Here is a 25,901-nt window from a genome sequence, read left to right as displayed (position 1 = left end):
GTATAGTAGTTTGTGCTGCACAGTTGGCAGTAGTCGGCTATTAACAGTTTCCGATCACTTGATTGAGTATGTTGAATCAGCGGCGGAGCTCTTCGGGAGGGGAAAGCTCTCCGTTTGGCTCTTCAGTCGGAGATAATCAGAACATGAGAAGAAGGAGACCAAAGGCTCTGCAGTATTTCAAGTGCATTTTCCCCTAAAATTGGATACGGGGAGGGTGGAAGAGAGACAGACTTGCAGGCAACAGATTTCTTTCATGGAGCACATTCATTATGGCAAAGGAATAGAATAGGATAGATGACAGACTTTCTTCCTTTATTTATGGTGCATAGATAGATTCTTTATTTATGTGTCATGCACCAGAGGTGCCCAGCCCACATGGACTTATAGGACACAACATACATGCATATAATCAGCTGATATAGCAAGTGTTTTGTCTACATTGTCTGGGTTGAATGGCTGACTTCAGAAACGAGCAGAAATGTATACTTTTTTGTGGCTTTCTCCACTTCTTAAAAAGCTCACATATACACGCAAGATTTGGTGGAAACTAGGTATAATGTTGTTCACTCACATATTCAAACGAGATGGTATGGAGTCGTCTCCTCTCATGCAGGAGCAGAACAGCGCCATCAGCTGACCGTCTGCTATAGTACTGTGTGGTGTGTTTTGGAGCAGCGTTTAAACGTGAGGCGTCACTTAACGTTACCCGATCTGATCCCAGTTGCTCTGAGGACAAGGTAGCTTGGTCTGGGGAGGCCTTTAAGGATCCTTGTGTGAGCTGATGAGGGGAGTTAACTTAGAACTCATGTGTCTCATTACTATGGTGTACAAGGACATGCACGGCACGCACACGCGCACACATTCCTCAGTGTTAAATTAAGTCTGAGACGGTCAATGTTACAGTTACACTTGGTTCCATTTGTACACCCAGAGTTGGATGAATTCACACTTGGGATTTGACTTCATCATCATCATCATCATCATCATCATCATCATCATCATCATCATCATCAGTGAATGAAGCACCTTATTGTCTGGTTTCCTCCTATTCTCTGCTGTCCCACTGACTGTACAGCAGCAAAGCTCTCTGGGCCTGACCTCTAATCTGTAAATCTTTTAATATCATGTTCTCAATGACCTGCTCAGGCTGTCAAAGAGACAACACGAGCATGCACGCACGCACACACAATCTCTAATTCCCTGTGCATTTTGCTTTATTGTGTTATGTTCTCTGTTCTACACTGTGCTGTTTGATGTTCTACTCTAAACCCCCTAAAAAAAAGTCCAGAAACGTTCCCCCTGGGATCACTGTAGCTCAATCACTGAAGAAGGCGGGCCCTTTTGTTCAAGCTACTTGGCAGGTGATTGGCAGATCGCGTCCGTAGCTGATTGGTCCGATCCAGGCCGGTTCGGTTCATCGTAAGCCCCTGAGTGAGCCCAGAAGGCTGTGTTGTGAACTCAATACCACACTCCATCTGGCAGGGTGAGGTTAGACTAATCAGGCTTTCCAACAAATATTTAAAATAGTCGATATGCATGCTCATAGTCACATTGTGCCGTTGGCTGGTAATCGATTAAATAAATTTGTTGGATGAACCATTACACCCCTACAGAGTTGTTCATATAACACTGAGCACCAGGCGTCCGCTGTAACAAGAGTCTCCAAGTTTGAGTTTGCATTTCACAACATGATGCATCCCCTGACGTTGTGTACAGACGTGTGTTTTCACCCATGAATGGTGTTTTGTTTGTTGGTCTTCGTCTTCCACCAGGCTGCTCTTCTAACAACCCTTGTGGGCAAAACCCACGCAGAGACCAACTCTACCACCGAAACGTCCGCAGAAATCTTAGAAGAGGCTGCACAGCGTCGGATATAACAACACACTCGCTCGCCTCGCACGCACACACACACATCCAGGAAGTCGTTCAGTGAGCCTCCTAAATTAAATGAAACCCCAATACACTCACAAACAGACCCCCCTCTGTGAGTGGAATTCCACAGGCTCAGCACAACATGGAGTTCGAGACCAGCCAAGTAGAATCAGCCTCAACAACAAATAAAAGGTCTTTGTCCTTACTAACAAACGGTTCTCTGGAAACGTGTTCTAAACATTGTTCTTTATAAGATTCTTTCGGGAGATGCGTTTAAAAAAAGGTGTGTGCACGTGTGTCCACACGTGTTTGGCTGTTTGCAGACACGTGGCTTTGTCTTAATTCTGAGTGAGTCTGTAGTGAACCTAAATGATGAATGTCCTCTCTTAGTGAGTTTTCTTGGAAATGGCTGTAGCTATTCAAATGTGCTAGGATACGGTGGAACTGTGTATTCTGTCTTGTCTGCCTGTCTATCTGTACTCTGTCTATCTGCTGCTCCCATGTGCTGGGTGATTTACTACGCATACACATTACACAGCACACTGTTAATTTAACTGCGAGAGTGTACAAATCCATTTGGTTACATCCGTTAGGCAGGGATGAATGAACACTGAGGAATGCACTGTGGGTAGTGTGTGGCATGTTGGTCTGATCACAGGTTTGATTCCCACAACAGCCAGTAATGTATGGTGGTGTAGCACTCTCCTGACAGGTCGCACTGCATTGTAAGACATACAATGTAAGTCACTCCTGCCAGCAATTTGCAAGTGTTGTAAGCTTGACCCATTCAGTACGGACGTGAACCCCCTTTGGTGTTTTTAGCATTGTTATACTTCATAGCTTGTAGATCTGCTATTTTTTTTAATCGTGAAAATGTGGTGCAAATCTTTGAATATATATTCTTGCGGAGTGAACGTTTTATGCTGCTGCTGTGGGGGGGGGGGGGGGGGGGGGGGGGGGGACAACATAATTTCAGATGGTGGCCAAATACAGATAATTCTGGGCGTCCTTGATATGAAAAATGTTGAGCATCACTGACATAGAACCAGAGGTTTTTCTGAAAACTGTCCTGATTTAGAAGACATTAGAATCAGTTATCGGGTCTAAATGGGTTAATAAACAAATCGATTCTTGAGGCCTCACAATATGAGCTGGAGCAGGATCGAGCTGTTTTAGTTCCTTTACATTGTTTACGTTGAAATATTTGAATGAGAAGAGAGATCAAGGGAGAGAGAGATTTCCCCAAATTCCCACCATACCTCAGACAATTGGACATTAGGAACTTTAATCCTCGTTGTGGACAGGAAATTCTTCCATGTAACGTTGTCTCTCTCTCCTTCCATCCGTCTTCCTGTCTGTCTCATATTCCTCGTCTGCGTCCACATTTCAACCACTGTACATTTTGATAAACAGTGCGTTTGGAGGTTATTGTAGCAACGGCACGTTGCTACCAAACACAGCTACGATTTTGCAAGCAAAGTCAGCACTGCCACTGTGATTTATATTATCAATACACACACACACACACACACACACACAAAGACATGAGCTCTTAATATCACTTGGAGCAGCTTGATGATGTGTGTGTGCGCATGCGCTCTATGCCCTATTTATTTGAGAGAAAGAGCGAGATTAGCACTTTTCAAAAACAAGTTTACATTAAAACATTTGAGGGACAATGAAACTACAATGAAGAAAGTTGTCCATTCCTCTAGTTACAAGACATTTTGTAAAAGAGTTTTAAAAGTGGATACTGAGGCAAATGTCCATGCAGTGGAAGTGTATTCCACTGGACATTACGGCTGGACCGCCAGCAAGAGCTTGTCAGCGGATCTAAGATTACAGCCAGGGAGGGTTGTACGGGGTCAGAAGGTCAGTGATGTAAGCAGGTGCAAGGCCGTTAAGTGAGTTAAAAACAAACAATATTTTTTTTTTAATCAATTCTGAATGCCACGGGTAGCCGCCAGTGCATTGGGGCACTCGCGATACGATAGTGCGAAAGAGAGAGGCAGAGTCAGGGTGACAGAGAAAAAGTGACGGGGTGACAAAGGCTAAGAGAGGAGGAGAGTGAATGAATGAAGGAGAGGGAGTGAGAATGAGACAGAGGGAGGGGGCATGGGGGAAACCGGAGTGATGGATGCATGAATGGAGAGGGAGTATGAGACCGAGAGGAAGGGGCAGAGAGAGAGAGAGTTGGACACAGCGGTGTGATACATTAGCTCTTTCTATGTGTTTGCAAAAGGAAGGCTGTTCCCTGCCAACATTTGTTCTCCTTTCCAAGTCCGCAACTCTCTCTCTCTCGCTCTCTCGCTCTCTCTCTCTCGCTCTGTTTGCTTTCCCCCTCCCCATCCTGGACACTGTGCTTCTCTCTCACTCCCTGGTTCTCACCCTCTCCCTGTCCTAATATCTCATCCCCAATCAATTCAATTCAATTCAATTGAGTTTGAGAACTCTCTCTCTCTGTGTCTGTCTGCGGATGTATGTACAATCCTCCTACAGCACCATGGTGACACAAAGTGTCTCTTGTCTTGAGAAGGGAGGATGAGGGGGTGAACACAGAACGAGCGTATGGACGATATTATTTTACCAAGTTCAACTCAAGGGCTTACCTCTTAAAAGTAGTGAAGGAGACGAGGCATATCTTGCTGCACAATCAACATGCCACAATCTGAGGGACAGTGAATGGCCTACTGTAGACATATACAACACACATGGTGTACATGAGTGCCCATGTGTGACAGCGTGCGCACACACACACACACACACACACACACACACACACACACACACACACACACACACACACACACACACACACACACACACACATTCAGTAATTGGGCAGATGGTGACTTTCCTGTAAATCCGATCCAACATAACATTAGTGTCAACCAGGGGATTAATTTCATACGTGTAAACGTAAACCATTCATCCACACGCACGCACACATGCACGCACACACAGTATGTCCATGTAAATGTTGTGCTATATCAAATAATATATTTGGACATTTTTTTTATATAAATATTTGAACATAATAATGTGGACAATAATTCACCCTTTGTCAAGTCCCGCCCGTGGTTGTGCCCCTCTTCGCACCCATTGGTTGCCGTTCGTGGTTGGACAAAAATCCTTTCTCTCCATCCACTACCATTGAAATAACGTGTTTTTCAGTTGCTTCGTATTGATATTCTGTGTGTTCAATTCTTATTTTAAACTTGGTGTCAGTAAAAAGGAACATCACAGGCGCAGCATGGTGACTGGGCATATGTTTGTTTTTAGTCTTTTCCAAAAAATTATGTTATAGCAAATTCAACATAAACAAGGCGGAACAAGTCAGAAAGAGCCTGCTGGTTAGTCAGTCAGGGACCAATCAGAAGGCTGACAAAAGGTGAATTGTATTATTTTTTGTATAATTGTATATTTGCCACATATGTGGCATTGCCAATAACGGACGTTGAATTTGATTTTTTTATGCATATAATATGGTAGTTATTTTGATGTGAAAGATGACTAGTTGTTGTGCCGGTGAGGTAAGAACCCTAGATGAGCTTATGGGGAGGGGGGGGGGGGGAATTCAGTGCACTGTGCCTACACATGTTGCGACCACAGGTCGCAACATGTGTACAATGCAAGGAATAAATGTATCTGAAGGAAGTCTGATCCAATCATTTTTAGATTTCTCCAGTTTAATCCTGAGTTTAAGTTTTTGTTGTGTTCAAGATCTGATTTTAGGCATGTTTAAGCCTCCAGGAAAATCCGTGTTGAGGTTCTTAATCCACTGTTTTTCAAACCTTGTGGTTGTCCTTTTTCCATTGTTAATATTGTATCTGTGTTGTCCCAGCCTTGTACCTATTGTTTTACCCGTTTCTCCGACATATTGTAAACCACATTTTTCACATGTGATTAAGTAAATGCAGTTGCTGGTTCTGGTTGTTATTTGTTGTTTAATCTCTAACACGCGTTTTGTAGTTCTATTTTTGACTAATTGTTTGGGTTTGAAGTATTCTGGCGTGCTGGTGTGTTGATTTCTTTTAGCTTGCTGTGTACTAGATAATCTTTAAGGTTTTTGTTTTTTCTGTAGGCCGATATAATTTTATAATCTTTTAGAAGATCATCCGTTCGGTTCTCAAAATTCCTTTTTATTCTGTTGTTGGCTAGTGTGCTCTGTGTTGAATAACTGGTTATCAGGGCCAATTTGGGACCTGGATCCTGCACTCTTATTTCTAAGAAGGTACTTTGAGCTTTCCGGAGGAATGTCCTAGTGTATCCTCTTAGTCTGAGGGCCTTAAATAGTGTTTTACAAGCTATTTTGAAATCACTTCTTTGCGTGCAAATCCTATGGAATCTTAGTAGTTGTGATTTGACTATCCCTGTGTAGGAGTGTGTCGGGTGGAATGACGTTTTGTGTAATAGGGCGTGGGTGTCTGTTTCTTTAAAGAATACTTTTAAGTCTAGTTTCCCATTTGTGTTAAAGTTTGGGCCCTTGAAGATTGTTACATCAAGATAATGTAATCCTGGGTGCTACACTTCCTCTCTGCCAAGCTGGGGGGGGGGGGGGCAGCGGACTGACCTCATGCTTCCTTCTATGCATGAGGAGTCCAAGCTGCTTCTTTTCACCTGATGGGGGAGAGTTTCCCCGGCTGGACGTAGCGCGTGGAAGGAACACGTTATTCCGACCAGTTCCTTTCCTCTCTGGCTGGCCAGGGGGAGGTAGTTTAGAGACCATGATTAGCGACGGTACCTACCCTAGGGGACACGGGGAGAACATGCAAACTCCAGTTACTCCACACAGAAAGGCCCTTTCGTCAACCACGCCTCGGGTATGGTCACTGATGACGCAGAGGAAAGAACACGCACCCAGCGCCCACAGCGGGAATCAAACCCAGGACCTCCGACCTTGTAGCTGTGAGGCGACAGCACTACCGACTGTGCCACCGTGCCACAAAATTGAATTGTTAAAAAGAATCCTCCTTTCATCTTTTTATACAGATTAAAATGTGTGTGATAAATGATTTAACGAGTAATGGACTCATTCATCAGAATCAATTCACTGCTGCTGAGCTTCTCCACATTTACAGGAAATGGGGAACACATTAGTGCTTTGCCTGGAGTGTAGATGATTAACCTTTGCAGGCCCGCTAGCCACCATGTCCAAATGGATATTGGCCGTCTTTAAAACGGACACTGTAAGTGTAAGCTCTGAATAGCTGCCGTGTGAAGGATAGAAATGGATGCGTATAGGCTGAGCTCTCATTAGGCTCTCATTTCAGCTCCAGTAACCTTTGTACTAAACTGATGAAGGTCCTCGGATCAACATGTTGCCCTGCAATTGATAAAATGTGTTAATTTCAGGTGTGTGTGTGTGTGTGTGTGTGTGTGTGTGTGTGTGTGTGTGTGTCACACACACACATCAAATCGTCAGCGCACGTCGCTGACTATTTGGTTGCCCTATTTGTATATATTTGTGCTGCGTTATCTCATGCAGATCGGGTACTTTCGCTGTTTGCGAGGATGCACACATGGGCGTGTATGTAGCGACGGCTGTGTGCGTGTGAAGGGTTAACGAGGCCCGTTTTTATAGAGGGATAGATTCAGGTATACAAGATATCACCACTGTGCCCCATTAAAGCCTGAGCGTCGGTCCCACTCCCAGGATGTTTTTAAGCAAGTAGAGAGAAAGCACTGAACTTTCATTTCAAACTCACATTTGCTATTCCGTCTCTTCTTTCCATTAGCTGTAAATCAGACCTGACATCTTTCCAATGTGACTGTCAGGATGTTGGCTCCAAGCCAACTTAAGTAAAACGTTGAGAAAGTCAGCGAGTAGAGTAGGTGACGGAAGAGGACTGAGATTGTGAGTGAGTTTGACGGAGGGCGGTAAGGGAAAAACAGTCAAATTTGTCTGGATTCATGCCAACCCTTGAGCCATACAATTAAAACCCTAATTGAGTTTGAAATGATTAGAAGCCATTAGTTCTATGTACCACAGATCAGCTCCATGTTTCACTGACTTAACCCTATAGTTCGATGACCAGTGTTCCCCAAGAGGGGTCTATACTTTGGTTGTTGGTCCCCTTGCTTTTTTCCATTAGCAATTCACTTTGCAGACAATTGTCGATTTTACAGACTCACAATGTGTCGCAACGTGACATGTTGTGAGCTTGTAGAACTGTTTTCTTCCTAGAATTGTTCTCTGAATATTCGCCTATTATGGCATGCCCAGAATAGTACACTAGGATTCAAGTGGTTAAGCTCTGCTACACTACACCATGTGGCCAATGGCTATATTGACCCAAACAAAGAATAAAACTGCCCAAATTTAAGGGATTATTATTATTTACTACTTGCATTGAGAAAATGTGTTGTAGTAGTAGTAGTAGTAGTAGTAGTAGTAGTAGTAGTAGTAGAAGACAATATTAGTCATTGTGACCGAGAGTGTGTGCGCAGTTTGCGCACACATTTGTGGCATCAGTACTTTATGAACTGTGGCTGTTAAATATGAATTTGTCATTTTTATGCTTTATTTTAGATTCAGTTCAGTGTAGAGAGAAATAATTGGCAGAGAGAGAGAGAAGAGAAAGAGAAAAGGAGCTATAGGTCTGTGAACTAACTGCCACCAGGTACCCCCTTAAGTATGTGTCTTTAAGAAATTTACAAGGTGTTAATTTCCTTTAGTATAATTTACTAGTTGGCAAAAATGAGGTGTTGCACTGAGATTTCTGTACAGTTATTCTGCAGGGATTTCCTGAAATTCCTTCCACTTTTACAGTATGTACACTTTGACTACATTTATCTTATATCTGTTAATAGCCTATCCAACACGCAAATCCTGGAGCGGTCCAAGTGCAGAGTTTCTGCTACTTTTCTACCCGACTTGTCACTTGACTCCTTTTTACTCCAGTTGTATCTCTTGTCTTTTTTGTATCTGTCTTGTGTTTCATAACTGCAGTTCTGCCATAACAACTGAATTTCTCCCGCTGGATCAGCAATGGGCCATTTACGGTATATAGTAATGATTTGTGCTATAAGTACTGCAGAGTTTCCATTAATGTTAAAGTGGGATTTTCTTCTTCCATGGGAATCTCTGATCAAATATTTGCTGGGCCTATGATGGCAAACAGAAGTCTGTAACCTGCCCTTGCATTATATTCATTTTAATTCAGGTAGGTCAGTGAGAGACAGGAAACACAAGAGAAGAGAGAGAGAGAGAGACGAGGTCAGATTTGAACCTGGGTCCTCGCACTCAGTGGCTGAGGAAAATTAGCTAAATGACTAGTCGAGTCGTCTGTGGGCAAGGCAACCCAGGCTATTTAGGTGCCGATATAGTATTCAGTCACATCAGTGAACATGAGCGATGGGTCCTTGTTTGTCCGGAAAGACGGATACTGGATACGATTTGACCTTTAACCTCTTGCTGGTACGTTCTACATGAGCACTCCTGGCCTATTAGGGTCACGGCCACATGTGACAGAGTCAATGTCATCGATACAGTGACACGTTGTGTTGGTTGAAGATGCAGCAAACCATTATTAGCCAAAAGGCTGTTGGAAATATGTGTGGCTAGTCTACTTAATGTATGCAAGAGTTGATATTTTAGTAGGTAGGTTAATGTGCTTTCTGTGATTTGAATTATACTTTTTGGGGAAAATTGCATAATCCAGCCCGGGGATTCCACACAAACTCACAGTATCTCATTTAGAAGGCTATGCTGGGAATCCTTTTACACTTAACTCAACACTTATGAGGGACCTTGAAATGAAAAGGTTTCAGAATCCACCCCAACAATAATAGCAACACATGACTGTGCTTGCCCCCATATGCCACCCCCTGCCCCCACCTTCTCTACCTTACCTTGACTGCCCCAACAGAGCGCTAAGTTAATGATGAGGATTAGATGTGTCTTATTGATCAGAAGCACCTTGGGGTTGTCATGCCAAAATCAATTCATTCCAGATGCCTCCCGCCACGGTCCTTGGGATGCTTTTATCATCTTTCCATGGTGAGAGTTGAGAGCTTAACATTTCTATCCATGCGTTTCCATTGATCTGGTTGGCCTCAAATCAATCACACCATGCAGACCTCCACATGGCACAGAGGGGATGAAGCGAGCTTGATGTACTGCCCTCAGCTGCTAAATGGAACCTCGTGACGGAGCCCTCCAGTGGCAGCTTGATTGAACATTTCTACCATTAGGTTTCATTCACATGAAACAATGGAGGCCTGTGCTGTACAACGGGGCACGTCGCCATGTTGGAGGAAGTTAACTTGCAACAGAAGGAGTGATTGTAATTGTATCACCTCTCTTGATCTCTGTGACAGAACAAGGCAAGGGCCTCGTTTTCTGTGCAGCGGGCGGGTGCTCACAATGCAGTGTAAATGAGAAAAAATGGTTTAAGGTATCAAGACACTGTATCAAATTCCTTCTGCTTTTGTCAGTCGAGCGTTGTGTCCCATTATATGAGGTAAGGCAAGGGCACATTATATTTCATAGCACAAATTGTACAGCAGAGTGCTTGACAATGAGAATTGCCTAAAGGTAAAAGTGGCAATAGAAGGCAGCGGCCACCACAGGTAACCGAACAGTATGTTCTCATCTTAAGTGTGTTAGGAATCTGATATGATGATACTTCCTACAATAAATAACACAGTGAACTGTCTTGTCATGGCTAAATGTGATTCTATTGCTCAGCGGATCAGCATTTCCGTATTTCCCTGTGCTAAGCATAGGATAGGAATGGAATCGTGTGTGTGTGTGTGTGTGTGTGTGTGTGTGTCCTTGTGTAAAATTAGGTGGCATGGGGCTGTGTAGGGTGAGTCAACTACAGTAGCCTTCATTGTAGAACCTTGTCAGAAGTTGTCACTAATGTAGTTAAATGTTTGTGTCACGGGAAATGGACCTCTTTCATGCTTCTCATGTGAAGAAAATGCAGACGACCACAAATGAGGGATTCAGTGATCCATTATCAACATCTGTATTTTGACTGAAAAATGATATTGTGCAAGTGCTCCATATAACCTGATGGTTCTAGGTCAGCACGTCTATTTTTGCATATGGGGGCCTTTTGGGTTGGGGCATTCTTCGTGCCGGCTTACCTCCACCCCCCACGACCTCCGCCTCAGCCCCATTCACCCACCGTAGTTCTTCTACTTTTAGCCCTGGCTCCAGTGTGGTGTTGGGATGGGGGGGAGGGGGGTCTTCCAGCAGGCCTTGTGGGTATGTGCCACCCCCCTTCCCCCCCTCTCTCTCCACTGCTACTGCCTGTCCCTAAACGAACGCTTCTGCTTCACTTTGCCATTCAAGTCAGCCATTCGTCCTTTACTTACTGTAGTCAGACAGATTGTGTCGCACATGCTGCTAATCGGTTGCTCTGTGGGGAAAGTGGACAGACATTAAAAAAACCTTCTAGAAGAAGAGACAGACCTTTTTTGTTTCAGGTATAAGTCGTTGGATTCCCACGCTACCGACCACCGAGATGACTCGTGACTCGTAAGTTTCTGGGTCGGAACCGTTTGGGTGTTTGGGTCTGTGGGACCTGCCGTACAGTACAAGGATCAGTGAGAGCTCAGTAGCTACCATTGTCAAAATGAGAAAGGACTCAGTTGACTATATTTAACATAAGTACTCACCAAATAGTGAATATGTTTAGGTTTTAATATTTACCACAGAGTTTCTGAACGGTTTTAGAGTATCTGTCTATCTGTCTCTGTCTGCATTGCCTGAATATCTGTCTAGTCTACTTATGACTGTTGGTTCATCTGCCTTTTTGTGGTTTGTCCTCTCAGAAAGCAAAATCAGCTTTAGCTTTTAATCCCTTCCACCCATTCTGTCAGTCAGTTCATTAATAGAAAGTTAGAAACCCTTGTGCAAAAGTGGCTCTCACTGTGGTGAGGTTTTTTTCTCCTTCTGTATTCATAGAGCTGCGATGGCCATTAAGCTCTTCGAAGTCCAGTCACGAGGGAGTTATTTTATTTGGTTCAGTTGGGTATAGGATTTCTCCTGCCCGCAAAGTGACAGGGCACTTTTCTCCCCCATTGCCTCCTGAGCCGGGCTTCTAGCCTATAGTTATTGATGGCTTGGCTGCACAGTTACAGTAGACAGTAGACACATAAGAAAGCTGACTCATTCCCTCGGGTTATGGCAAACGTTTGCATTTTGTGGAGGTTCCGTCGGGGCTATAGGGGGAGTGTTTGTGTGTGAGAGATGGCAATTTTATCAACATTGTCATTGTCAAGTTGTGTCTTATTAAATTAATATGAGTGTATGTAATCTGACTGTTTCACGCCATACATTTGTTATTGACACTGTGTGTATAATGTATATGTAAATTATTTGTATCGATATTTATACTTTTTTGTTATATTTGCATGTTTCCTTGTTTTAAATTAGTTCAAGTTAAAAGTTGTGATCGTTTGTGCTAGTTAGTCTTAGCATATCTGGTGCTTCCTTTCAACACATTTGTTTATAGCAACATGTGTTGAGTCAACTGTTCCAGACACATGATTTATTGTTCCAAAACAGAGACGCTGGTGTATTGGAAGTGACTCATCGTTTTTAATAATACATTCAGACAAATGGAATCATTCATATTGTTTTGGAGCTGGCATGTGGGATCGAAATCCATGGAGCGGCAGGGGGATCCCACGATTTGTCTAATTATTTTTGGAACATTTTCAAATTAATTGTGGCTAATTGCTGAGTGTGTCTTTGATTCTCTGTTTGATGTCTCCTTCCATTGTCTGTCTGTTTTGTCTGTCTGTCTGTCTGTGACAAGTTTGCCCAGCAACAATGACATCATTGTCCATAATGGAAGTGGTGAAGGACCAGTGACAACAACACAAAGATATTCTCTTGTCCCAGAGAGAGAGAGAGAGAGAGAGAACTGATGCGATCAACTATAATCATACACTTTCCTTTTAAATAGATACTGTATATACACAATGACAATACTGTTGTTTTTGTTTGGTAAGAATACAATTCTAATGGATGTGGATTGTGGAATTATACAGCGGTTGAAGTAAGGGCGAGTGTCCTTGTAGAAATCTGTCTATACTTCCTTTTGTTTTGCTCATACGGTTGACTTTCACACTTAAGATTTCCTTGTGCCCTATTGCCCTCCCATGTGTCATCTCATCTATCCCCCACGCATCACTCTTCCATGGGCTATGAGCATAGACCGTAAGGCTATGAAGGTATATAGCACTGGGCATAACGGGCAACGGATAATGGATCTCTTATAGGCAATGGCATGTGGCACAGTGATTGGCAATGGTTTCATTATTGTAACGCCCAAACCACACCTATGCATATTGTAATGTGAGTGGAGGTGTTTTAGGGATTTAGGCAGGTGACCAAAATATCCACTTCAGTGGCGGAACGCCCCTTCCCCAATGCTAAATCCCCAAATAGTGGCATTAGAAAGCTCGGACGAGAATAGAGCCCCATATGCCAATATGAACCCGATGTGATGATGATTATATACCTACTGTAGTACACAGTTGGAGTGCTGTGTGTGGAGCTCCCTGATTGATTGTAATAATAATGATTAATGACTCGCAGGACGTGGCGTCTCACAGCGTGGTCGGTGCACTGAGGTTTTATTGACGTTCACCACTCTACCCAATATAATATGTCTCCACAGGGAGGAAAGACACATGTTTCATTAGTTTTAAACAAACGAGATATGACACACACCCCGGTCAAACCACAACAACCGACGTCAGCCCAGGCTCCGAGAACCTTTTATTCAGGTATAACACGCTCTCATGTACGATGTCAGACGGTCCTGTGGGAAATATGAAAGAAAAATGAAAGGCTGTTGTTTTTCACTCCGCATTCAGACCGGTGTTACCAACGCAGGCAGCCATGAGATGCTGTAGGTCGGTTCCATTTTATTAAGTTTCACACTCTGTCTTTCTCTCATGACTTCCTGCTGTCAAGCGATTCTATACTTCAGTTACATCGTTCGTCTTGGAAAGCGGCCTGACGGCGTGCCGTGGAAATCTTAACAGCTCCGTCTCTGTGAAAACGAGTCTCTTTCTTGATTCAATTCAGTTCCATTCAAAGGAGCTTTATTGGCATGCGAAAACATACGTTTACATCTCTCAATTCAAGTCAGTTCTATTCAAAGGAGCTTTATTGGCATGTGAAAATATACATCGCCAAAGCAAGTGTAAATTGAAAAGCCCAAAAAATAAATGTATGTACAATTAAAGGGAATAAACTAAAGAAATGTGTAAACGGGGCTATGTCACATTGCAACTGGTCTCTGACATTCTTTGACACACTCGCTTATCCATCCCCTCTCATCCTACTCTTTTCTCCTTTCCCTCCTGGCTCTCTTACTACCTTACTACTTCACCCCACACCCCCAACTGTCTCTTATTGCCTCTCTTGTTCTTCCTGTCTGTATAGTCTATCCGTGCTCAGCTGTGACCCCTTTGCCCGCTGCAGGGGTACAGGACTGCTGAGTGTGCCCGATTATGTCATCACACGCACACATGCTCTCACGCACAAACAAACAGGCTGGGTCTGTATTCTGTACAGTTTCTTTTTTTCTTTTTTTTTTGTAGTGATTTCTTCATACAGTTCCCAAATATTCACAGGGTATACACACAGTATTCCCAGGTAATTGATGAAAGAAAGAAAATATTCCAGGGGCTGGAGGCAGTATCAGTAAAGAGTAAAGTAGGCTAAATGTCACACAGACCTGATATCTCCCATTGACAGACATTCAGTTCCATGCGGTGGTCACTGGTTATGCTATGATGCCTTGAGGCTATCCATTGTATATGCTTTCCGGAAATACTGTCTATGGCAGTCATATGTTGACGGATGTCTATGACATATCTATGATGTGTTTAAGCCCAGTCAGAGTCCTTTGATTAATTCTCGCTGCCTTTATAAAAAGCGTAAAAGTTAAATATTTCTCAAATAAATTAGCGGAGGGGCTTCTGTGGGCCTACTGGCAGCGTGCACAAAAATCTGGCACTGATTAGTCCAGTAGTTTGTGAGATTAGCTCCTGAAACACAGGCATACCCTCTACAGTAAATGGCTTGTATTTTATTTTACGAGGGTGACAGTGAAATACTGTCCCTTCACTGGGGCTGCAGGTTAAAGGGACACTTTAAGGCAGTAGACTATTAATCACACAACACGGCACGATTAAAGCTTTGGTTGGGCTGGGCTGTGTGTCAGGGCAAATATTTTAAATGCATTATGATGTATTTTATGTGAGTTTGTTTGACAGGTCAAACTGTTTCACATGAGAGATATGAGGGTAGGATCCAGCAGTGGACACACACTAGCAGTCTGTCCAAAGGGTATGCTAATTATTGCATCAGCCTGTCACAATACTCCAAACACTGAGGATGTCCGTCAACTGGCCTTTGGACCGGTAGCTATTGGATTCCGTATTTCACAGGGCAATCTAATTTCTTAGCAGCCGAAGTAGCTTTTAGAATGGACTGTTTAAACGAGTAGAATTTATAGATGTATAGTTGTGGTTGTAGTTTAGATTGACCAGCGTTTGGCTGATGGAAAGGGTAGTACCCTATTAGCCTATAGGCAGTGCTCATGACCTCATAATTCATTAAAAAAAATCTGTAATACAAACGTCTGTATTTGCGATGCGTTGTGAGTTTGTAGTTGGGCAGTAGCTTTGGTTATACGGTGGTGATTAGTGTTGCAACACCAGATTTGGCCACCAGGACACTGCAGCTTCCTCCACTGCCCTGTGGTCTTGATTCAACCAGGCACGTGCAGAGAGTGTTAAAGAGGCAGGGGCTGAAATCCTGTAAGAGGGCACTTTTGGACAAAAATAGCAGATCTACAAGCTTGTAGATCAGCTATTGTTGAGGCTCAACCCTGCACTCTTTAGCTACTGGAGAGTGGAGCATGGCATGGGAAGGGGAGGAAGGCATTTGTATTTCTTTCATCACAGAAAATGCTGCATTTGTGGTCTGGAAAGGGCAGTTGTTTTACAGACGGGTAAAAGGGCAGGGGGTGAAGCCCCCTTTGATGTCTATGTGTGCACGTCCCTGGATTCAACGTCGGTGGTGGTGTGACTCAGAACTAGGAATGTCTTTCACCCGAAGAAAAACATATGATCTTTCTTTCCGGTGAAAAATAATTTTCTGGTCAAAACGTGCATTTTATACGTGTGATGGAGGGCTCAGAGTGCATCAACTGAGCCTAGGAGCTTCGAAACCGTCTTTGTATTGGTGATGGTGAGTAGCGAAATCCAGAAGTCATGCTGTGGCAGGAAGTCGACAGTAACATATAGTCTTAAGGAGAAGTCCTTAAGGCTTTAGAGGGAACTTGGAACTACCTAGGGCTATGAGACCTCAGCTTACATAATGTGGCTTTTAAAAACAGGAATGAAATGATGTTCGTATTTTAACCCTGTAAACAAGTGGGTTGATTGCAAGACGTTGTTTGACAGTCTTCTCAAGTGACTCAGAAAAATATTGTCCAGAAACTGGCAAATCTACAGGATGAAATGTCAAATGTAAATTATGCCCTCGCATTTAGCTGAAAATTGGTGTGCGTGTGCGCGTGTGTGTGTGTGTGTGTGTGTGTGCGTGTGTTCTTGCATGCACAATGGCCAACCTGTAGCCAGTAGCAGTTGATACCTGAATCAGTCAAGCATACTGATAGTGGGCTTATCGCCCCCACCCATTCTCCCTGCTTTGCTGTGTGTGGAGGAGGGAGAGAGAGATTGCTATTTGTTCTGTTACAAAGGTTTTTCTATTCTAGGTGAAGTTGTTAGCCTATGGTTTGCAGTGTCTGTATCAATTATTTCCTGTAAAAGTAGGGGGGAGGGTGTGTGCGTGTGTCAGAGAGACTGTGCATGGCATTTCAGCCACCTGTGCCTCGCAGCCTCCTGTGGCGACCTCAACCAGAAATGGCATCAAACTCCTGGGGAGGAGACATCACACTGTTTCACCCACAGGCTCTCTCTCTCTCTCTGTCTCTGTCTCTCTCTGTGTGTGTGTGTGTGTGTGTGTGTGTGTCCATGCTCCATTCTTGGAACCCTCTGCTGAGTCTGCTCACCTTTCACGTCACTCCTACCTAACTTTCACCTTCTTGGATGAATTTGGCAAAATAGCCAATATTGGAGTTTTGCATGCTGTATTAATTTATAACGCATCTGAACAGTATCCAGAATTACCCACAAGCCAGCAGATGGTCTGTGACTATGTTAAACAGAGTGTATTTATAAAAGAGAATTCTTACACTATTCCAGCCTTTTGTTCAAATCAAGATTTGGATTTGAAACAGGGCTTTATTTAATTTATTGCTCATGAATACAGTAGTTCGATCATGTTCCATTCCATCTACATCAACAGTAAAACTGATTGACGGTAAATGTTTCTGTTTTCACTTTTCACCAAATACACTTTTTGAAGTATTCTCAGCAATGTGAGGTGAACAGCACCTGGAGGGCATAGGCGGAGCTTGAACTTGACGCGTGGGGGTGCGACTGCTTGGCGAACGACACCCGCGCGCACGCACGCAAATTTTTTTATTTGTATTTGTTTTTGCCAGGGGGTGCAGTGCAGTGCAATTTCAAAAGGCTTTATTGGCATGATAAATATGTTTTACATTGCCAAAGCGTACATACAACAAAACAAAAGTCAACAAACATCGCAACAATAATGAACAACAAGCAATACAGTAACAATGAAAATAAATTAACAAACATAAACATAACAGCAACTTAATGACCCTGTTCAGACAGATATACCTGTCTCTTCTGTCCACTGGCTGTCCCTCAGTTGATGACAACTCCACACGTAATGTGCTGCCAAAACTGTGCATTTGGACTGTTCTCCCAGAACATATTGGAGTGATGAGTTATTAATGGTGGATTCAAATTCTTTATATTTTTCATTAAATTTAGGGAAGAATGATTCTCTGATGTCTTTATACTTGTCGCATTGTAACACAAAATGTAGCTCTGTCTCCACCTCCCCTTGAGAGCAGAGTGAACACAGTCTTTCTTCTCTAGGCAGCCATTTCTGTCTGTGTCTGCATGCCTGTTTCTATTGCCAGGCGGTGGTCTGTACATAGTCAACATCTTCCTCAGTTTTGGATCAGTAACAGTGGTCAGGTAATTTGCCACTGTGTATTCTCGGTTGAGGGCCAAATAGCATTCTAATTTACTTTGGGTTTTTGTTGTGTTTTTCCAATATGTGATATAATGTTCTTGTTGCATTTTGATAATTTGGTTAATGGAGGTTGTTTTAGTCAGGGGAGGGGTGGTGGGGGTAAGACTCAGGACCAGCTGACTGAGGGGACTCCTGCTCATGTTCTCCTCTTGGCATTTTAAGGCCTGGTGATGGTAGGAGGTGGGGTCACTATTTTGAAGGTGCTTATGGAATTTGAATGCTCTTTTCTGGATGTTAATTAGGAGAGGGAATTGGCCAAGTTCCGCTCTGCATGCATTATTTGGACTTTTTCTTTGAGTTTTTAATATATATTTACAAAATTCTGTGTGAATAGTCTCAATTGGATGTTTGTCCCAATTAGAAAATTCCTGATATGCCAGGGGACCCCATACTTCACTACCATACAGGGAAATTGGCTCAATAATTGATTTGAAAATCTTCAGCCTCTCTCTCTCTCTCTCTCTCTCTCTCTCTCTCTCTCTCTCTCTCTCTCTCTCTCTCTCTCTCTCTCTCTCTCTCTCTCTCTCTCTCTCTCCCTCAACCCCCTTCCACTCCCTCGCACCATATGTGCTGTTGAGAGAGAGAGAGAGAGAAGCCTGTTGCAGGTATTTCATCTGATATACCTCTTTCTCTTACACTTGATTTCTCTTTGTCTCTCTCTCTAATAGCTTGATGAGTGTGCAGTGTTCAAACAGCTCTGAACTGAGTGTTCTGCCATAGTGTGACAAACTGCTCTCATTCCGACCGGGCCCTTCTCCCATCACAACCTCTCATCTGGGCCACACATTAATGGCACGTCCCCCGGCTTTCCAAATGTCGTCTTTGCCTTTGGTTCATATTCATAATTACTGTTGCCGCCCCAACGGACCATTCGGCACTTCCCCTGCGTTCAGTCAAAATATATATTCATGAAAATCAATATGATTGAATGCGTGATAATGTAAGACAATTCTGTAGAACAATGTAAGTCCATCATTTAGCTGGGACCATTTAACCCAAAGAAACATATTTGCGTAATTAATTAATGCATTTGTTGTGTTGTGCACTGTTAAGTAGACTACTTTAATTAATGTAATTGTTTAACCACAAAAGCCAGTGGAACATTGACATTTAATGCAAGAACACACTGTAGAGGAAATTCTGGGCTTGTTGAAATATGAAATGAATTCATCCTAGATGCAGTAGATTACCTTTTATCTTTTTAGTCAAACTGGTATCAGCTACCACGGCACGTGGGTGTATTATGTGCAAATGTCAGTGGATGTCTTTTGTTAGAGGGGTTTATCCATCGTCTCTCCTCTCCCTCCCTCAAGCCCTGGTTGTACTGACCTCTTGTTCTGGTACAGCCTTCCCTCGCAGCCCTGTGTTTTGTGTGTGTGTGTGTGTGTGTGTGTGTGTGTGTGTGTGCACGTATGTATGTATGTGCGTCACTGTCATTACTCTTTCACACTCCTGGTGTACATTAACCTGACTCCGCCAGATTGCGGCAGTATTGAGTTCACCAGTTCCCTCCTCCTGCCTGCATCGGGTCTCTCTCAAGCAGAAACGATGAACCGTAAGCAACAAATATCTCCATAATAATTTCGAGTTGTTGTGGTCCTGTTTTTACACCTGTGCTGTGGCACAGCTACAATACGTCACTACTAGTCTCGCGTTTATCCCGCATACGGCCGCATATCGCTCCGATCAGCATTTGATCGGAGTGCATCCTCTCTGCCCGAGGAGACCAGATGGGAGCAGGAGGAGGAACTCACTGCTGCCGCCATCTGGCGAGGTCAGGTTAGGTGTAGAATAGATACCCTTCCCTGCAAACACAGTGCCCGTGAGGCCCATACAGTCAGCGTGCAGATCTCCATACAGTAGTAACGGTATGGATGCACACTTGACTTGTTTGAGGGTTTGCTCTTTCGACAGTATGAATGAGACGGTCACCAGCTTGTCAGTGAGCAAAACCTTGTATAAGCAATATAATACACTGATAACAAAAAGTTACTTGCGCAAGCAGAGCACGCAAGTACTGCGATCGGCTGGGTATGTATGACGGTGTTGTCCACTGGCCAATGGCTATCTATGTTGTTGTTCTCCACTGTTCTTGATGACGTAACTACGGTACGTTTTGACTGTAGGCAACAAATCAATGTTGATTTGGATTAAGTAATTAAATTAAAGCCGCAGCGATTAAATGATCCGCCACTGCAACATATTAGTCTTCATTCTGTGCTGCTGTCTGTATTTCTTTGACTGGCATTTTTTTACACAGTGCAGTTCCAGTGAAATGAAATGCAGTAATGCTGCTGTTGCAGTGACAGTCTTGGAGCCAGAAAGGGGATTCAGTTCTGCTGTATGTGATGCATGCACACAGAAAGAGAGACAAGATAGACCGGTGGTAAATGGGCTACGCTCAGTGACTATATGTGTTATTCCTGTAAACACCAGAGCCTCCATACGGGAGAATCCCTGTGTGTGTTTGTGTGTGTGTGTGAGACTGTGCAGTGTGTGTGTGTGTGTGTGTGTGTGTGTGTGTGCGCGCATGTCAGAGAGAGAGAGACTGTGCTGTGTGTGTGTGTGTGTGTGTGTGTGTGTGTGTGTGTGTGTGCGCACGTGTGCCTGAGGGGGCCTGTGCGCTTCAAGCGATGCGGGGCGATGCTCGACTAATCTTTATTCCATTTTCCACCAAACAGCTCATTCTAATTCGGGCTGTAAATCGTCCCTAAGAGTTATTAAAATCTAATTTTAGAGATGAGTTGGGTGGGTCTGTCTTGACTGTTTGGGGTGGGGGGGGGGGGGGGAGTAGGGGGTGATGTGAGAGAGAGAGAGAAGGGGGGGGGGGGGGGAGTCTCGCACATGAAAGGTTGGGGACTCGGGGGAGGCGTAGGAAGGAAGATGGGAGTCATGGGCAGATGAATGCAGGAAAGATCAAGAGAGACACAAGGTAGGAGAGAGAAACAGCTGAGAGACATGGGCGAGAGAGAGAGAAAGAGACAAGTCAGAGTAGTACCCCCCCACCCCCCGCCCTGCGCACCTCTTCTGCGCTGAGCTGCATCGAGGCTGTAGGCGATACTACCCCCCCCCCCCCTTTCCCTGACAAACCCCTTCTCACCACCACGGAGACTGTGGAGCTGGAGAAGCCGCACTGGAGTAAGCGAGAGGAGAGAGCGAGAGAGAGGAGGAAAGCCTGTTGCCAGGATACCCTTGCCATTTTCTTTCCTTTTTCGGAGCCGTGGGTTTGGATGGCTGATGCCGTTGCCATGGAAAACCTCCGCTGACTGACTTATCGCACACGGCTCACTCGCCTCAGCCAACTTGCTGAGTCTGCATGTGTGGATAAGGAAGGAATCGCCCTGTTTTTTTGTTTTGTTTTGTTCTGTTTTTTTTTTTCTTTTCTCTTTTTTTTGGCAGGCCGGTGTGTGTGTGTGTGTGTGTGTGTGTGTGTGTGGGGTGGGTGTTGAGGACGAGCGAGGTGGATCATCATAAGGCAGGCTGGCTGCTAGAGAGCCAGAGGAAGGGGGGGATCGCCGCGTCTACCGAGCGAACGAGAGGAACCCGAGAGCCGAGAAGGAGGGAAGTCGAGAGGAAAGGAAAAGGACACGCTGGGGTGGGGAGGGGGAGAGGTTTAGAAGAGAAGAAGTGGAGAGGTGAGGTTTGGAGAGGCGACGAGAGTGGGGTACAGAGAGAGATAGAGGAGAAGAGCACGGGTGGAGGGTGGGGGGCCCGCTGGGAGGCAGTAGCAGGGGCAAGAGGTAGTGTCTCACAGGCTGTGTTGGAGCCATGCAGATCCAGCCTTCTGCTCCTCAGTCCAAAGCCTCCAGCTTCCTCCTCAGTCAGAGATGTGTGCTGGCCTCCAAAATGGAAGTCCACCGGTACGTACCTGCTGCAGATCTAGTCAACATTCTAGTGAGTTCGACGGCCTGTCTTTCTTTCTATCGATCGATCCGCTTGTTGGTGACTTACTTTCTCTCTCGCTCACTATTTCTGTCTCTTTCTGTGTCTCTCAATTCAATTAAAATAGGCTTCATTACTGTAAATTGCAGTGCATGTTTTCAGCATATGCTCTTCTTGTCTGGCTGTTTTTCTGGTTCAGTTGTCATCGAGTAATAATGTATAGCTGGCTCCAGAATCAGGCATATCATGTACATACTGTTCTGTCTCCACGGCCATCTACTGTATCTTTAAAGGCTTTGAAGATGTGAAAACTCAACACCGTTTAACATGTGAGTGTGCAAAGTCAGCCTTCATTCACATTGGCAGCAGAGCTTATTTGCCTATAGCCGCCGTCAGAGATTGAAGTCATAGTACGCTGGACTGTCGCGTAGTTGTGCGTTTGTAATTGTTTATACGAGAGTTCAAGTGCAAGTGCAAGCCAACCAGTCGGTGGGTTGTCTGAACAGTTAGTCCACCAGTCTCAATGAAGCTCTAATGTACACATGTAGTCAAGCTATATATCATTATCATGGCATAGATAGACCAGACGAGGTTCTGATCCTGTTCTAAAGTATGAGGCACCTGTATTTACTATTTATGAAAATAGGCTTATTAATAATAGCGTTTTCCTCCTGAAAAGTTACCTCAGACAAACTTCATATTATGGATTGAATTTGTATTTGGCAATATATCTAGGGTTATGAAAAACTATGCCAGACCACTCTGAGATATTATTGGAAAATAATATATCCCCAAAAACGCAATAGTTGACTAGTTGTCAATTTGACTATTCTGACCATTCCATTGTTTATTGATTGAAGAGGTCCTTTAACCACCACGATAGTGAAAGCTTTAGCTGATCTCTAAGCTCACAACGTGCTGCATTTCCACTTTTTGCACTTTTCTTATTTTTTTTGATTTGGTGTAGAGTGGGGGAAATGAGAGGACCAAAAGTACAGACCTCTACCCCGGTCAGCGAAGTACATTAGTCTTTAAGTGGTTAATGACGATAATTGTAAAAATAAATTCTCAACAGTGGTCACAAGAACCTACTGTAGGCTGCTCCCTCTGATACACTATACAACTTTGTCTTAGTTAAATTAACGCTCAGGATTTTACGGTATGCTGTTCTATTTGCACATGGTATTAACTGAGTTCACGTGGTGTCGCTGGACTAAATTAGACCCTGATTAAATGGGTAGAAGAATGAAACTTCGCAGTACTTGCATTAAACCTGTCAAGGACCCCCAAATTAACATTTAATTGGCTGCCGACAGTGACACCCATTAGAAAATATTGTCTGCCCAAAGTTCCAAACAAGAGTTGTGTTGTGGTGTTCAAAAAATATTAAACATTATTTTTCCAAAGAGATTTTCATAGTGTGTGTGTGTGTGTGTGTGTGTGTGTGTGTGTGTGTGTGTGTGTGTGTGTGTGTGTGTGTGTGTGTGTGTGTGTGTGTGTGTGTGTGTGTGTGTGTGTGTGTGTGTGTGTGTGTGTGTGTGTGTGTGTGTGTGTGTGTGTGTGTGTGTGTGGTTGCCTTGCCATAGTATGTAATTCCCTACACAATGAGAGGTGATTGATGTTCACTGATTTTTGGTAGAAATAACAGCAGAGCCTTGCACGCGCACGCACGTGCACACCAGAACCACTTGCAACAAGACTATGCCCTACTCTCTCTGCATGTACTTGTACGTTTCCGTGTGTGTTGCCGTGTGTGTGTGTTGGGGGGGGGGGGGGGGTTACTTGTGCAGTATCTGTTTTCTACTCATGCCTGTGGCTGGCAGCATGTAAACACATGCATGTGTGTGTGTAACCAAAGCTCATTAATCCCCACCAGGAGATTCTTGCATACTACTAGGCCAATCAGAATAATATTTTCGTGTAAACACTGCCAGCAGGCCAAGGACCCCAATTCCCAAATATATTTCTCATTCTTGTGAATTAATATTCGCAGTGCAATCTTCCCTCCAGGCCCTGTCGTTCTTGGTGTTGTTGATATGATTTGAAATCGTACGAATTTTAATGATGAATTGAGTACCACATATCACAGAATAATGGACACAGGTAGACAATGAGTATAAGAGAGAGAGAGGACAAAAGACGGTCAGAGACGTTGTACCACTGGTAATCAGTTGCACATGTACAGTACATTGTCTCTATCGCTACTTTGTCCTCAGATGTAAAAAGAGATGTTGTACTGTTTTATGGCCCTAGTACAGTACAATGCATAAGTCGCTAGAATTGTTAAGCCTGAGTTTGACACCGGTGTGCAACCAAGTATACATTATGCATTAGAGCATGCGTGGTGTAGATTTATTTATGCTTTACTGACCGCACCCTTCCAGTTTAGCTATACAGTATGTAGTTTCTTATTTCTGAGCGATTCATATTTTAAGACAAAGACACACGCAAGTTTGTTTTTTTGTTTAACTTGATTCAAAACCCATTAAATGTATTCCATGTTCTTCAATACAGTAAGTATTCAGCACTGCAGCAACTTGTTGACAGTCATGCTAAAGCTAATGAGACAAGCCATGAAGCCACAGGTCATGACCAACCAATGACCTGTGGTCTCATTTGCTTTAGCATATTATAGCATATTATGCAAGCCGCAGGCTGATCAGCGAGTGCCCCCGACAGTACCCCCCCCCCCCCCCCCCCCCAAGGGGAAGTGGGATACATGCTGATGTCATAATGAAAATATTACTTTGAGTGACTGGTTGCATGTTGATAGCGGATACAAACCGAGACTCGCTTACAGGCTCTAAAAATGCTATTCTCTGTAACACTTAGCCGCTGACTGGGAAGTCCTTGGCACGCAACATCCTCGGAGTGGACAAGTTGTTATTGTCCTCTGTGCACCCTGTGAATGGGGACCTATACTGTAGCAGAGCTCTTGTTAAAATCTGCCAGGTTCCTGGTTAGCAAAGAACACACACTTTAGCTGCCACACATCCTGGAAGTGTGTGTGTGACATACACACACTTGCACTCATAGTGACCTGGCAGTTAGTTGACATGCTTGCTTGCGCACACACCAACACCATTGAGCACAAGAGGCCTGCATGGCGGTAGCCTCAGGTGTTGGGTGGAAGGAAGGCCGTTACATTCACAGCGTTTTACAAGAGGCCCTTTAGTGAAAGCACGTTTTCATATGGCTGTGTGTGTCACTGAGTTTCGCTGAGGCTTTGTTTTTATTTAGCAGTTCCAGTTTTGACACTTTGAATTTCTGTTGGAGTGGGACCAGTTTTTCCTGCTCATATTATGATGAAGTCACAGCATAGGATTTGTTGACACCTGTTGAGCACAGAACAGAAGGTGTACAGTGTGATCAACTACGTACAGTACTTTGTTGTGATGTACAACTAGATCTACAAGCTCACAGCATGTAGACCAACACCAGTAGATGACATGGCACCCCAAAACATGACTGACTGTGGAAAATTTCACACACGTCAGAGCATCGTGGATTCTGTGCCTCTCCAATCTTCCTACAGACTCTGGTTGACTTTGATTTCCAAATGACATTCAAGTTTAGGCGATCATTTGTGTAAAAGGAGCTCAGTATTTAGTGCATACTGTATATAAATGCATATTCTTGGCCTTACGTATTAATATTCTAATATTTTGAATGATTTGTTTTCCCCAAAAAACTAATTATTTTAAATGTTATTTCCATAATTGGAATCTTTTGATTTTTTTTTTTTCATGTCATATGAAAGCAGGGAATCATAGCTTCAAATATACATTGGTTGTTCAGTTTGACCCACCAGTTTTGGAGATATGTCTTGTAAGTAATGCGCCATGTCGGCAGATTTTCACGTGCCTATAGTTGATGCCTCCAGTTTGGCTACAGCCGGCGTAAATGATGGATGATGCGAGTGTATGACGCTTTCAGTGTGTCAGGGCCTATTATCATAGAACTGAACCTTTAA

At 43.8% G+C, this 25,901-nt stretch overlaps 1 protein-coding gene across 4 annotated transcripts in view; it reads left to right on the top strand.

Annotated features, from left to right (window-relative positions):
* The window catches only part of enah (ENAH actin regulator), a 137,394-nt gene that overhangs the window by 21,452 nt on the left and 90,041 nt on the right, over positions 1 to 25,901 (top strand). For 3 of the 4 annotated variants that reach the window (XM_083790384.1, XM_083790383.1, XM_083790380.1), the window contains exon 1: positions 11,177 to 11,362. The exons of the other annotated variant lie outside the window; for it this stretch is intronic. In XM_083790384.1, coding sequence (XP_083646510.1) covers positions 11,349 to 11,362 — 14 coding nt within the window. In that variant the 5' untranslated portion in view covers positions 11,177 to 11,348. Of the gene's footprint in view, positions 1 to 11,176; positions 11,363 to 25,901 lie in introns of those variants that run through there. 4 annotated transcript variants of the gene reach the window in all.

Source organism: Protomyctophum parallelum (genome assembly GCF_964188405.1).
Source record: "Protomyctophum parallelum genome assembly, chromosome: 19".
Classification (NCBI taxonomy): domain Eukaryota; kingdom Metazoa; phylum Chordata; class Actinopteri; order Myctophiformes; family Myctophidae; genus Protomyctophum; species Protomyctophum parallelum.
The sequence above is the reverse complement of the archived record's forward strand: the minus strand, read 5'-3'. Positions and strand labels throughout refer to the sequence as shown.